This window comes from Dermacentor silvarum, chromosome 6 (genome assembly GCF_013339745.2).
Source record: "Dermacentor silvarum isolate Dsil-2018 chromosome 6, BIME_Dsil_1.4, whole genome shotgun sequence".
NCBI lineage: Eukaryota > Metazoa > Arthropoda > Arachnida > Ixodida > Ixodidae > Dermacentor > Dermacentor silvarum.
Window position 1 is genome coordinate 107,392,907 of NC_051159.1, and position 15,763 is coordinate 107,408,669.

Here is a 15,763-nt window from a genome sequence, read left to right on the forward strand (position 1 = left end):
CGCCGCGACTAGGGTTGTTGAGAGGCTCGATTCGGCATCAGGAGCCGTACACCATCGATCACTTTCGCGGATACTTTGTCTTTTGCGTAATGTGGCCCCCGGTGCGACGGGGCCACTGTCAATGTAATCGCGACCTAGGCTAGATGAAATTTACGCTGATGGGAAATCCGGCGCTTGTATTCTACCGTCATCGTTCGCTGCCAATGAGTATAGGGACTGAGTGACCGCTGTGACTATTCGTGCGAGCGCTCCTCCGGCCGGTTGCGTCCTAGCAGTTTCTTCTTTCCTTCTTTCTTATCTTTCTTTCAGCCGTCGCACTTGCCAAGTGCAGGGTAGCTGACCAGGCACAACCTTAGCTAACATTCCAGCCTTTCCTTCGCTCTGAAAGTTATATCGCAAAAGGTAATTGATCCGGAATACTTCCCTAGTGTAGGGCAGAAAGCATAGACGCCTTGGCACGCGAACAAGCCAGGTTCGGCAGGTGTGCGCATCTGTGATGTGGGTGCGTGCTTCCATGCTTTCAATATAATTGTTCGCTATTACTGTCAGTTAATGCACTGATAACGCCGAAATTACATGCAAACTGGTGGTCTGGTATAGATAGCCAGGGATAGCACAGGCACGCCACTGGTAAAGAAAGGTGCGCATGCCGCTGCAATGAATTGAAGCAGCAGCTTTCGTGCCGTGCCTTTTCACAGCCAGATGCTATCCTTCGCTGAAAGTTATATCGCAAAAGGTAAATCGAAACGGACCGCATTTGCGCTTTCACGTACTTGATACGGCGGTAGGATTATATTCTCGCCTATGTATTTCTAGCATTTCAACGCAAGATAGCATCGTTGGCACTAAGAGCATGTTGCGAAAAAGCCAGGCCAAGAGGTTCGGCAGGAATGATGCGCAGCGCATCTGTGGTGTGGGTGCATGTAATCCACTTACAAAAAAAAAAAAGCGCTTAACATGGCAGCCGACCTACACACTTTTGCAAACGGTTTTTACATGCTGAAGTCCGTAGATAATCCCGTATTTCATGGAGCTGGATAAATTATTTGTCAACAAGTCGACACGTATGACTGCTACTGTCAGACCATACCACTTTTAGGGTGCCTGAATGGCATCCTCCTGATATTACAGTGCCGAAATTACATTGTTCTCGCCTCCCCAACTTTCTTGCAGTCCCCATGCTTCGCGTCGCCTTGGAATTAGTGGCGCGTCTGCCTGCCTGGTGACCGATGTCAAAACCCGGGAATATAGTTTGCTGCAAGCGGTGCTGCAGTCAGGGATAGTACACACACAGGCACGTGCGGCACATACACTCAAGCTGGCATAGACACGCTAGTCATAATAGGTACGGACCGCACTAATGGGCTAAAGAAAGCTGCTAAAGGCACCTCCTTCGATACGTGTAACACGTAACGCGAAAACGGCATGTGATCCGCACGCGGCGCCACAAGTAAACGCAACTCCGAATGCAAGTACCACTAGCTATCTGGCTCACTCGTTCACCACGTTCACCTGAGGTGACTGATGCATCCGCTGGACGATAGTCGGGCGTGCATGACATGCGTCAGGCCTAAAATCACGTCTTCGCGTCTTCGGAACGCGGCGTGCTGAGGAAGATATCGTCGTTGCTGCCACGGTGACGGCCGAAGCTGATTCCCTCCCCCCTCAGCTAGTGCCGTTCGGCACAGCCAAGCGGCCGACAATGCTACTACGTTCGCTCCCATACCAGCGCGCCCGACGCGGCAGGCCGCACCTTTTTTTTTTTTTTTTTTTTTTTTTTTCCAGCGGCCGTGGCACAGGTATACGGCCATTTCGCGTGCAATTTTCGTGTTTATCGGTGTAATCACTCGCTCTAATAACAAACAAATATATTATCGGGGTGGCTGAAATCCAAATTTAACGCAATAACGCTTGAACTAAGTGAGAGATCTGGAAGGCAAAATAAATAAAAAAAAAAGCCGGCAGATCCCACGCCCTGCGGGAATCGATGTTATGCGAAGCAGTGTGCGGGAGCCTACCAAGTTAACGAAACGACCATGAGAGCACCAAGACGTAGGCGGCTCTTTCATGACCTACATGTCACGCATGTCATGAGTCCTCAGGAGTCCCTTTAGCTATACCTAAGAGACCTTATTGCGAAAGCCTTAGTCGTGCTCATGACTAGACTTCGACCATCAACCTTTAGCCTTTTCCTTCACTTAATACCGACGTCCGAACCCATTTCAGTGGTTTTTGAGTGTTTAATCTTTTTTTGCTGAGTCATTGTCATTTTTGCTGAGTCATGGTCATGACTATGACTTCTACCATCATCCTTTAGTGTTTTCTTCACTTCGTACCCACGTCAGAACGCATTTCAGTAGCTTTTAAGCGTTAATCTTTTTTCGCTGAGTCATTTTCATTTATGCTGAGTAATGCTCGTGACTATGATTTCTACCATAATCCTTTAGTGTTTCCTTCACTTAGTACCCACGTCCGAACCCATTTCAATGGTTTTTGAATGTTAATCGTTTTAGCTGGGTCACTGTCATGACCTACATGACACGCATGCCATGACATAAATGTCATGACATGCGTGTCATACACTCATTTTGCGACAGGAGTGTATGTTCGTCATACACTCCTGACGTACTATGCCATTTTTGGTACATACCAAGTTAACGAAACGACCATGAGAGCACAAAGACGTAGGCGGCTAGATAGATAGATAGATAGATAGATAGATAGATAGATAGATAGATAGATAGATAGATAGATAGATAGATAGATAGATAGATAGATAGATAGATAGATAGATAGATAGATAGATAGATAGATAGATAGATAGATAGATAGATAGATAGATAGATAGATAGATAGATAGATAGATAGATAGATAGATAGATAGATAGATAGATAGATAGATAGATAGATAGATAGATAGATAGATAGATAGATAGATAGATAGATAGATAGATAGATAGATAGATAGATAGATAGATAGATAGATAGATAGATAGATAGATAGATACTGTCAAAGTAGCAAATGTTCGCCAAGAAATGCTGCGCAATTAAAAAGGAGCAATATTCCATCTGACAAACGTCTCCTTTTGCCACTTCGCCTAGGAAGTAATTATTTATTGTGTTTCGTTTCGCCGCCATAGCCAAGTTTGAAACCTTGCTCAAGAAACACACTTCGCACGAAGGAAAAAAAAAAGAAAGATCAGTGAAATAAGGGCGCGGCTGAGGCTCTATTGATGCTTTCCAGCGCAGTCCTTTGTGTTTAACAATCCCATCAATCTGCCCCGTACATATCGGTCCGCATTTTTCCACCTCTTGTACGCGCTTATACTTCTTCTCACTCTAGCTGCCTTGTTTCTTAAAGTTTTGAACTTGAGGTGCGCCATCTGCGCTCAGTGGTGAAAGCAAGAAAATAAAATAAAGCTGAAGAGCATGAAGAGCGAAGAGGAAAGAGTAGAAGGGGAGGGAGGTAGGTGCAACCCGGGAAGGTTCTGGCAAAAAAGCTTGCTTTCCCGTTTCTACGGCTATTTCTCGGTGATGGCAGCGGCTGCGCGCACTCCCCATCGGTCGCATATATATATATATATATATATATATATATATATATATATATATCTTGCTTATCCGTTTCCTTTATCATTTTTATTGCCCGTATATGACTCTTCACATCCTTTTACAACCTAAAAGAATGGCGTTCAGCATCTCCCGAAAGCTGCTCCCTCCTCCTCTTCATCGTTCGCTGCCCTTCCCATTTCTTTCTTTTCCTTTTTTTTTTCTTTATGCGTGCTAGTTTCCGACCCTCAGCTCCGTATCACGCTAAAGTTTCTCTGTGGAGCACAGCTCGGCGCAGGCGGCAGCCAATGTTGTGAAGCCTGCTTAGGTATTACGCGAACATAAAAATAAAAAAAAAACATGGTAAAAAGGGGGCGGCCATGCCAGAGGCGTATTGATTTTGTATCTGCACCCCTTTTCAGCCATTTCTTTCTCCCCGGCTTTCGTCCTCAAAACGTATCTTTCGTCCATTATTCGCCATTCTATTTTCTCTTTCTCACTCCCTGTACCAGTGGTGAAGGCCTCAAGGAAAAGCCGCACCACTGTTGCCCGTGCCCCAACCCACCTCCTTCCTCCCGAACCGCCCCAACTTCTCACCTACTACGAGCATCGTATTTTCCTTAGCATTTTCAGTTTCTTTTTTTTTTTCTTCCTATTCTCGTACGGCCGCGAACACTGGTTGTAATGAGATGCGACGCCCCACACTTGCTGCCGCAGAAGTAGAGAAGAAAAAAAAAAGAAAGAAAAGGAAAAAGAGCCGTTGCCTGAACTATGTCCTTTCTTCCCGCGGCCGACGCTCATCGAACCAACCTATCTCAGTCGCGAGCTGCTTGCCAAACCGGAGGAAACAACGATCGCGCCAAGCGATCGACGCTTCACTGAGTCTGCAGTTTTGCCGCGTTGGGCCTCGCAGAAGCAGCAGCAGCAGCAACAGCAGCAGGCGCTACTGTGGTCTCGTTCTCTGCCGCAAGACTTTTCCTTCTCTTATTTCTCGTCTTTTCCCTCCCTCTCTCTCTCTCGCTAGAAAGAAGCGTCGGCATCAGTGCCACTTGCAACAGTGGTATAAACACCGCGGAACAGCTTCAAGAGTAATGGTAGAATACTGTCTGCTTACATCATGAAGTACGTGGCTGACGCGGTCGCGTTCGAAACAGTTCGTCCTCGAATGACTGCCTCGCCGAATATTTCTACGTGAGAGATACGCGCTCGGTAAGAGGACTGGTGAAGCCTGTTCTCTCTATAAGAAGCGGCGACGTGTGAAAAGCAGCGAATTTCGCTTTGGAAAACACCACGCCGTACCGGATATGCACTCCTCTTGCATTCCTATCGGGTTGTTCTTCGCGAGTACTATAACTTAGTACAGTTTCGCAACTACCGCGTCACAGCTGCCGTGATGACCCACTTTACTAAACGGAGCTTGTCTCTGACTTGTAACATGGACTTGGCAAAGAAAATGTTTCCTTGTTCTGTTGGCGAGTTCACTGTGCGACGTGAAACGGAATGGGTTATAAATTACTCTTAAAGAAAGGAAAATATCGTTTGGACTGGCGGAACCACAACATCTGAATAAGCAGCTGAAACTTTGGTGAACCGAAATTCATTCAGTCAGTCAATGAAAGCATCACCGACAGCTAAAAACTGTCCATTGGCGAAGTGACGATGACATTATGAAACGTGGTTACAGCGCTAAGGAAGACGACGGCGACATTATTAACACGGAACGCGCCGGACGGGCGCTGGAAAACAACTGGCTTTACTGCACAAATGTTTACGTGCAAGAAAAGTGCACTCGCGCAAAAAAAAAAAAAAAAGGTGCGCTGTAAATGACGCATTGCTAGCGTCGGTGTACCCCCCTCCCCTCCTCCCCCCTGGCTACACCACTGGTCTGATGCGAGCGTACGTGTGACGACAGCCGCAAGACGGCGACAACGATGACGACGATCGTAGGACGGCGACGGCATTTGAACTCCGGCGAATAAACGTTAAAACGTGTCCGGTCTGTGCCAGTCATGTAAGAGGTTTAAAATGTAGCACAGCTTCTACGTAGTGTTTGCTGCGACGAAGAAAGGAATGGGGGATATGGGACGATCGCGAAAGCGTTTCAGTCCAACAAGCGTCTCAAAGCTCTAGCTGTCATGAGGGAAGAATGCGAGAAACTTTCACGTGACGTACGCGCTAGACATTTCCAAGAACGTCTTTAGCACGGGAGCAGCATCCGTGCTATCGTGACCTAATGGTAAGAGCATTAAGCGGCTGTTCGCGAACTCACTTCTTTTTTTAAAAGGCCCGAAACAAGTCTAGACACTATAGCCTACCTATCGCGAATTGTCTGGAATGAGGCAAAGAATGCTTCACACTAAAAACATGACGACAATAGTGTACAGTGACCCCCAAGGAAGTCACATACCTACAGGCATTCCATTTTTTCGGAAGCTGCTAGCTCGCAAGCGTTCGGAAACAGAATCAGCTACAGTGAATAAAGAAGGATAAGGCAGCGTTGTTATTCCGCAGAGGAGAGGGAAAATGATGCACAGAGAACAGAAGAACGGCTTTGGTATAAGCTCGGCAAAGACTCGGCAGTTCTCTCAAGTAACTAACCCGCGTGTCTGGGTCAAACAAACGATGCAGATGCCGCGCTTAAAGCCCCAGTCCTGACGACAGCCCAGGCTTGCACTAACCATCAGGGCTAGCCGACTCGCGTTCACGTCTGGGCGCCTTCTTGTATGCGGTGCTGCGAACCAGCGTTGTTTCAGAGCGCCGCAAAGTCACTACTCCGCGCCCACCCGCCCGGGTCTATCTCCGCCTTCCGCGCCGTCTTCACCGCTTAGCGGCGGTTCCTGAGACTGCCTGCGACGATCCTTTGCCTCGCTTCCTGTAATAAAAAAGCAAAAGTGTAATGAAGAAACGTGTTGCTTCGCCCCTGAGAGCATTTTGAGGCTTGTGAACAGGCTATCTATATTCAACAGGGACTCCCCGTTGTGGAGCCGTAATAAGCGACCCCTTGCACCTCACACGCTGTCGTGCGCCGCCCTTTTCGTGGTTCCTTGTTTTGCACCTAAGCCCGACATATCGCGGGAGCCTTGTCCCGACTCTCTGCTTCTCGCTCTCTTTCGCCTCCTCCGCCTTCTTCTATCATTTTACCGAATTTACTCGAACGTAGGCCGACGCTTATAATGTAAGGCTTTTTTCAGGTGAGCCCTTCTCGGATTTTGGTGACCGTGGCTGCTGCTTATGTCTTGCCGAATTGCTCGCAAACGAGACAGCACTGATATAACGAATCGGCTTATATATAGCAGCATCTGTACTACTCCTGCAGAGGTTACCTAAATTACAAACACTAGCTAAATATCTACACTCAAACAAGTATATGCCTTCAAGCGCATAATTTCTTTAATCAAGGAAGCTTTCTATGCTTTTGCCCGGGGTTTGGCACGCTTGATCGGGCGGTTTGTTGCCGAGTTAGGTGGGCCGGTCCTGGAGATTAACTGCACCAATTTTGGAGATAGCGTGATGAAAAGTGGGCTCTTCCGGCAGACAGTGTAATCCGTGGTTCCGTGGTTGGGTGGATTGCTTGGGCCGCATGAAAGGCGGAGGTAAAGGGAGGAGAGAGAGGGGGGGGGGGGGTAGGAGGGGGTTCTGCGTTTTGGTGGCCTTGCCGGGCCGGAACGTGATCTTCATGCTACAAAATGCGTTATGGAGCATGAACAGTTTGATACCATTCATTCAACCAGTTTTCGAGAGCCTTGCTCCACATAGATTCGTATACTTGCGTTAGGTTTGCATGTTTTTCTGTAAACAAAAATAAAAATCACGTACTAAAGTTAGGGGTCGGCGTAGATTCATGACTGTGATTTGGCCGCAACCAACAGTCACTGCCGACAGCAGAAAAGTCGATGCTGCTGAAGAAGACGTGCTGATTTTATCAGGACACAGGGAGAAGCGGGAATGCCCGTGACGACGAAGATTGTACAGGCAACAAATATCGGAAACGTTCGAGGCATCACTCGGAACAATTTCAGTTGCCTGTCTAATTCGATATTTTTGCGACATGTTTGCTTTTCTTATAGTGAGGTAGTGAACTGAATCACGGAGTCGTGTGATGAAATTTCGCCCGGTCTGATAATGCGAGCATTCCGATATTGCGCTATCTCGGCGGCAGTGCCTGTTCTTTTCACGGCCGAATACCGTATTTTTTTTCGTTTTTATTATTTTTTTCTCTTTAAAGCCTTTAAAGGCCCTATATAGGAAAAGTATACCGCCATCTACTCTCTCCTCCACCGTCTCCTCTCCTAAAACGCTTCTTTTTTTCTTCACTTTTTGCTTGCGAAAGCAAGTCGACAGGGGCGCCCCTCGAAAGCTTCAACGCGGGGTTGAAGCTTTCAGGCTGGGCGCGCGCCGCCTCCGCCGCCGACGACGGCGGCTGCACAGAGGGACATTCGACATGGCGCTGAAGCGGGGAAAAAAACTAAATATAAAGAAGTGAAAGCGCGCGCTATCATCGCCCAATCGAAGATACAGGAGAAAGAGGAGCGGCGTTGTCAAAGGATGGCGGTACTTTTCCGAAGGTATAGGGACTTTAGCAGGGTCTGGTGACGAATAGAGGGTGGCCTAGATTCTAATAAATACGGTATACCAGGGGGCCTCTCATTGGCACGCGTGTGAAGGAGCCCGCGTTTATGAAGACGACGCGAACACGTGGAGCGATGCTTCGCTGCTGCTTGACGTACGAAATGTGGCCGTATAGTAACGCGGTCGCAGCGAAAATGACTTCTTTTATATATATATATATATATATATATATATATATATACACACACTTCGGGGCGGCTCCTTAGTCTTTCCAGCTCGCGATATCGTCTCTTCCCAAGCGCGTTGATGAAGAGCAGGTCGTGTAATGTGATGCTTCGCCCCTCCGAAAGCATGGCTGCTTCCTTCTTTCTTACTTACTCATTTTATCATTTAGGCCCTAATAATGTTATGCGCCGCGTTTCAGAAAAATGAAACTGTCGAGGGGGGGGGGGGGGGGGGGGCAACTTTTTTATGCCTCTGCAGCGTGCGCAATCAGATATTTTCTTTTCTTAGATGAAATCCTCGATTAACGGATTCGTTTAAGTTGTCGGAAGCCAGTAGTTTTACAACAATCTAGGCAAGGTTGGCAGATTACTTTCCTTTTATTCGGAAAAAGCTGACTCATTGAAAAGAACACTATACCGGAAGTATGAAGTCACATTTCGCAATTTCGAAATGAATCTTGTTTTAAAAAAAAATACGGTAATCAATGTTGTGACGAGGCACATTCCGTAGAGGCGAAACCATAATATAGCAACTACAAAACAAGTTACTCATAGAAAAATGTCGATACTCACGTTTCGAAATTTTGCTGTGCATTGGTGTCATGTCGACCGACATGCTGACATGTCACTGCTGAGATATGATTCAGTCCACATTTATTTCGGCATTTCTTTTTACGCAATACTTGGTCTCTTATTATGTGCGCAGCACGGTAGATGGAGCCGTTGTCTTGAATAGTTCGAATACGAGCGGTCGAAGTAACTCTCGTTTTCATTGAAATAATGTTGCGGGCAGTTACAGTTGTACTGTTTTATTTTTTCTTTCGAACCACTGCAAACTGCAAAGGTCATATTTCACTTTATGAAACAAGTGGATTTCTTGAACCATTACATATGCCAGTCAATACTTCGACATTATGAATACAAGAGACAAATAATTCTGCACTATATATATATATATATATATATATATATATATATATATATATATAGTGGTGGCGTGGAGCAGAGGTAGAATACCCGGTCTCAAATCTGAAGGTCGTAAGTTCGAATCCTACTCCAGTCCACCACATTTTCAGGCATGGAGTGGTGCCTGACACCGGCAAGAAAAGAATATATATCGCCGAGAGCTAGTGGGGCTATACTAGTTCAGGTGCAACCAAACTAGGAAGGCCCACTAAGCTTCATCAAAGTCACTCCCTCACCAGAACAGGAATTGGCCTCCCTGGTGCAGTATTCGGCCACTACCTCCCTCATGACTCCGACAGATCGCAGGGAGAGGCCTTCGTCCTGCAGTGGACATAAAATATAGGCTGATGATATATATATATATATATATATATATATATATATATATATATATATAAAGAGACCCTTCAGCTAGTTTGTTCATACGCGCCATTACTCTTACACAGCACTGAAAAAAAAGACAGAAAAGGTTCACAGGATGGCGGAGACTTTACAAGAAAATGAATACTTACTTTATTATAGCCTTCTTCCGAGTTCACACACCCCTTGACGCCTGCGGTAGAAAGGACCTTCCGCATCCGCCACCACGGCCGTCAGTAGTGGCGCTCCCAGGGCTAGACCTACTACACACACAAATACCCATGAAATTGGACGCGAAAACGGTGCCGTGGTAGCTAAATTGGTAAGAGCATCGCACGAGGTATGCGAAGGCGTGGTTTCTTATTTTATTTTATTCTTATTCGAAGTGTCAGATATTCGTGCACTCTTTGTATAAATATATATCAATAAAAGCTGCACCTCCCTCTTCAAGAGGGGGGCTTGGTTACTCAGCTTTTTTTATTGGGGGGGGGGGGATTTGCCGCGACTCGTATGTGGAATAAGAGAACTCATTCTGTACGTGTTTGGCGCACGAACCTGGCGCCATCGGCGGGTTCATTCCGAAGTAGAATGTGCCGCTATTGATCCTCTCGCAGGCAATGGCTAATCCTGTTAACGTCTTTCTCTCTCTCTCTCTCTCCTTTCCTACTATCCCGTTCTCTCTCTCGCAGGAATGAGCGAACACCGCTGACCGAGACTCGCCCGTCACCATGAGCGTACATTCATGGCGCTTTTGTGTCCCACTAGTGGCTCTAGCGTTTTTCTTGTTGATTCTTCTGTCGTGTCCATCGGCATGGTGAGTAGTACCTCGCTTCTTCTGTTCTAAGTGTAATGTTAAGTGAAGCCGGTCTCGTATGAGGAGGCCGGCAAAGTGTTTTGCGATGGATCAAGGAATTAAGGCGTTCGCGCTGAAACGCTCCGGCACAACCACTTGTGAATTTCTCGCGCTAAGGGTCGGTAGTGTGAGTTAGCAGCACACTCCACCTCTAGGACGCACGAACGACGCAGTCCAGGGCGCGTTTCCGTCACCTAACGGAAGTCATGTGTATTCAGAACGGCGTGATTCTAGGCTAAAAGTTGCGAAATTTTATTTGAAAAGAATCAGGGCACGTCAGGTGTGAATTGTATATCTGTGCTTTAAAACGATTAATTTGCTATAAATATCCTTGAATCTATTCTACCGCTGCCTTGCGGAGGCTTTTTTATTTTATTTTTATTTTGCTTATGTGTATTGTTTACTAGATATGAAGGAGAAAGGGGTAAGAGGGCAAGGTGACTTGTGTTAATGACAAATTCAGGTGCTAAAATCTTTCTTCTTTATTCGCTACCGTAATTGTGCATTATTTTAAATGCAATTAGCATTATTCACCCAGTGCGCGGAAATTCAACCTGTTTGCGGTATCTCTATAATATATTTTGCGTACCCAGTAACCCAAGCTGTCTGCTTGCTTGGGCCACTAGGTACGCACTAGTTGCTGTCCGGCCTAGTAGACAACTTTGGTCATTGGGCATAGACCACTTGGCATGCGCGCACAATGGCAACGCAGAGTAACCCTATGCATTGCATACTTATTGCCGCAGCCCCTAGTCTATTCATCATCATCATCATCGTGTGAAATACGCGAACACGATCTTGCTAGTTTTCACGGTGCAGAGAACATCGTGGTAATGCTGTATCGGTTCGCAACTTCAAGTCGTGCGACACTCAGTGTATGTGCGGTACCACTTGGCGTTACACCTTTTCCACGCATATAGCGGCTGGCTGTCCTTTACCTCCCTTCGCAGTGGAAGTTGACAGCATGATACATCCTGTAACCGGCCCAAGTTTCAATAAACCAGTTGCTAGCCTGCACTTGTACTTTATCCGTGTTCCTCCTTCTATGTCCCCCCCCCCCCCCCACCCCCCGGCTAGCGCAATGACTAAACAATCATTAAAATAAATAGTACCTCAAGATGTTCTACTCGTCTATAACGAACACAAACAAATTTAATGATGCGTTCGTTGTGTACGTATTTTTTGTCACCAGTGAAGATAACAAATAAAAACAAAACTACGCGTAGTAGGCGGTAGCCTAATCAAAACAATTAAAAAAAATTATCTCCCTGTAAGCTGGGTTCGCGGCATGTCAGCATTTTTATGGTGCTGGCAGCGGACGCTCGATTTCGATATATCCGGCCTCCATGTTAGTATACGCGGGAGTTATTAAAGCGAAGCTTTATAGGCGAATCCTCCCATACTTTGCTGACCATGGCTGCCTCTGCCGTCCTGCCGAATAGTCCACGCACAGGAACGCACTCATATAACAAATTGGATTACATGTAGCCCCATCTATACTACCCGTGCAGCCTGTTGCTGGCTCTGTTCTCTATGGAATCACGGACAGTTACAATCTGAATAGCCAGCCTTGTCTTGCTAGCAAGTCGGCAACAACGTTCACAATGTTTCCGGTACACCGAGAGCGTATTGTGCGAGTCCGATAACATTATAACAGCCACAATTCGGTCCAAGCGATCATCGGTAGAAAAGTAAACAAAACCACGCGTGACAATATAATTGCGAAGTCTTCTATGTGCCCCTACAACAACTGCTCGGTTTCAGAAATGGTCGTGCGCAAATGCGGATCGGTGTACCTGCAAGCCACACAGACAGAAGCACCATCCACAGTAGTGATGTCCCGGTATAGTTACGCCTTGACGTCACTTTGCAATGCGATGTCGCGGCACTCTAGCCAAATGCTCTGGTCGATAAGCTATAGAAGGACGGCAGATCAGCCGAGTCACTATAAACATGCCACAGTGAAGCGGAACACCCTGGTACATGGGACAAACGAAAAAATACACGCCACAAGAGCTGACTTTCAACCAGGGTGGGATTAAGAAGACAATGTTGCTAATCCTGCCCCGATTGAGTTCATTAGCGCCGAGGTACCGGCGCTAATGAACTTCACCGTCGCCCGAATCGTCTCTCACCTCTTGGGAAGCCCAGGTGCGCCGGTGGCGGATTAGATATTCCAGTGAATGCGAGAAAACTCTTATCGGATGTCCTATCTTCTGAGCACCAATCGATATGTTGTCTTTCTCTTCGCATCTCTGCGCTTATGCTTCAGCAAACTGGAGGCAAGCGCACTATTTTCCCCACACAACCGCGTAGAACCAACTTGCATCACCCGAGTTCTTGCCATTGAATAATGTCTTTTTTTTATTTTTTAACGCGACGGAAACGTGACAAAAACGCTAAACGCAAAAAAAGGCGAAATATGACAAATATGATTGCGCTCGTGTACATTGGTTTAGGTGCGCGTCAAAGAAAACCTGGTGGTCAAAATTAATCCGGAAACCTTCACTGTAACGTCTCTCATTTCTGCGCGTATGTACATTGGTTTAGGTGCGCGTCAAAGAAAACCTGGTGGTCAAAATTAATCCGGAAACCTTCACTGTAACGTCTCTCATTTCTGCGCGTACCTTTCAGACGTTAAACTTCATGAATCAATCAATTTACAACAGGCTTTTTTCACTCTACCTTCGTCAATGCACTCGACCACGATAGCATATGCCCCCTCATTTATTAAAAAAAAAGCGTTTGCCACACGCGAACTTTTCGCGTCATGCTACACGTTAGAGGCTGTCTTGTCATTTTTTTTTTATTGATGATGCTTCCGCAAGAATATCAAGATCTCCAAGTTCCTAAATTTAATGGATTAGCGCATGGTTTCAGACTGGGCTCTCTTCTCAGACTTACCGACACTCGTAAAGCATGCTTAAACTTACGAAACTATGTCATAATTTGGCTGCTTAAAAGAGACTCATCACTCTTCATTGTCCTTTCTTTAGGCACCATTCCCCACAGGTAACTCTGCTCACCTCGTCCTTCCCCAAGTTCATTTTCGAACCCCAGCTGTTCTATTTTTCAAATTTATTCTACTTCACTTGGCGTCTGGTTTGTGGGTGAGAAAAGACTGTTTTTAGGCTGATGTCATATACATTTCTTACGAGGCAGATCGTCAGTATTAATATTAACTTAAATTTCATTGTTGGCGAATGCGCTGTGCTATTACAAAAAAAACTATTTACAATGACAGGTCGGAGTACGTGCTTTAATATAGCATGGTGCTTTTCAAAAATACGGCTCATTAGGGTAAATGAAACAAAGGTGGCTTCATCGATGAGGAAGAAATAGCAAATGGCGTAAGCAGTATGATTAGAGAGCAGTCAGCAATCATTCAGCACCAAATGTTTATTACTATCAATCTTCCAAACTACTAAGACGAAACGCACTGGTTCTTACCAGCTAGGCAGTAAGCTTCATCATGATGACTTCAAACTCGGCACATTTCTACTTTTAGCTTAGATAACTGAGGACGCACTGTATTTAAGCGTACAGCATCGAATAACGCCCTTATTTCTTGCTGCCCCTCGAAATCTCGTTCTCATGTCTCATACCCATGGAATTAGAAAAAAAAAAAGCCAATGATGCTAAAGGCGCATTCCACCATTGCCATGTTTTTGCGACTTGAATGGTTACGCCTATGATGGCCTCCATTTCTAAAACACTTTCAAACCACGTTTGATACTGGCCGCTTATCTTAATTTGGGGGACGGTCGCGAATTATAAATGCCCTTGCAACCATGCTATTTATGCAAAATGTCCGCCTTTGCAGCGGACGACAAGGAGAACGTTAGTGTCGTTGTGCCCAAAGCAGGTGCCAGTGGACTGTCTGGCTCAAAGTTTAGGGCAGCGCTGGATACGGCAAAGCTTTTCTACGATGCCCTTGTCAGATCCTTTAGCCAGAAGGAGAACAACATTATTTAACGTGACACTTCAGTCCGGGTGTAGAGGGAAAAGCGAGACGTAGCCGTCAGCCAGGCCTAGAAATCGAATCATGATGCCTTGGGAGGAGTAGGCCAATCACTCCAACAGGGTCGTAGCTCTGCGTCTTGTAGGTGTGTCACTGAGGCTCCCATGCACGGTTACGCAATCACCGAGACAACCTCACAGAAATGAAGGGTTATGCGGGAAGCCAGCGCTTGCCACGCGCAGTTTGGTTCTTTCTTCAGCGATGCATGTACTGTTGAAATTCTGAAACGTATCTTTAGGCACCTTGGCTACTTTTCGGTGAAGAAACTGCGGGCACTTCTATAGAGCTTGAATGACAAAGCATTTGCTTAATTCAGAAAGTTTAAACTTCCTTTTGTAGATTTAAACTTTAAAAAAAGTTATACAAGAAATTTTTCTTGTTGGGTCTTAAAGAGAGTGCTTTTCACTTCTTGAATCAGAAAAGAAAAAAAAAGTGCCGTTTGGTAAAGCTACAACTAAACTTCTTCCGTGTTCATTTAATTTCACTTTTATGTTTGTAAATTTTTACAATAGTGGCATAATTGACGAAACGTCTGTCTTGATTAAATTTTTCTTGAGTAAAGCTAGGGCATAGACGTCGACAAATATTTTTACAAGTGAACTACGTCTTTCATAATATGATAAAATAGTATTTCTTTGTTATCGATGAGAGGATGAATTCCAAGATGCGTTACAGAGTTTATTCTTTAGAAGATCGAAGGGGGGCACGAAGAATATTTTATCATAATAAGTGTGACCTTGTTCTTTTATGAAGTATGTACATAAAAATTGAATTAAGTGAACATAAGTAGATTTTTATCATAGCTTTATGAAACTGCAACGACGCCACTTTTCTTGCTTTTATAATTCAAAGAGTTTTGACACTCAAGTTTTCTTTAAGGGCTCAATAAGCAATATTTATTCAATAAAATTTTTATTAGACAGAACTTCTACAAAAGTACATTAAAATTGTTTGAGTTAAACGTCATTCAAGCTCTGGAGTTACCAGAAATTCTTGATGAAAAAGGGGGCCAAGGTGTAACCAAGGATGCGTTTCAGAATTTCAACCGCACCGCGCTGAAGAAAGCATGAAAATCTGATGAGAAAAAAAATAGAGAGAAGCCGGAGATTAACTTGTCTTTTAGTATTCATGCTGACTTTTCTAGTTTTATTTTTCTTAGCATTTTCATTTCCCGCTCTTTTTCGTTACACACAAAAAAAAAAACACACACACACAGTACGA

General features: G+C 45.3%; 1 protein-coding gene across 1 annotated transcript in view; it reads left to right on the forward strand.

The window, feature by feature from the left end:
* LOC119456813 (glutamate-gated chloride channel) overlaps positions 1-15,763 on the forward strand; it is a 357,609-nt gene that overhangs the window by 237,356 nt on the left and 104,490 nt on the right. Inside the window, exon 6 of the mRNA XM_037718631.2 lies at positions 10,358-10,482. Within this exon, the coding sequence (XP_037574559.1) occupies positions 10,397-10,482 (86 nt within the window). The 5' untranslated portion in view covers positions 10,358-10,396. The remainder of the gene's footprint in view (positions 1-10,357; positions 10,483-15,763) is intronic.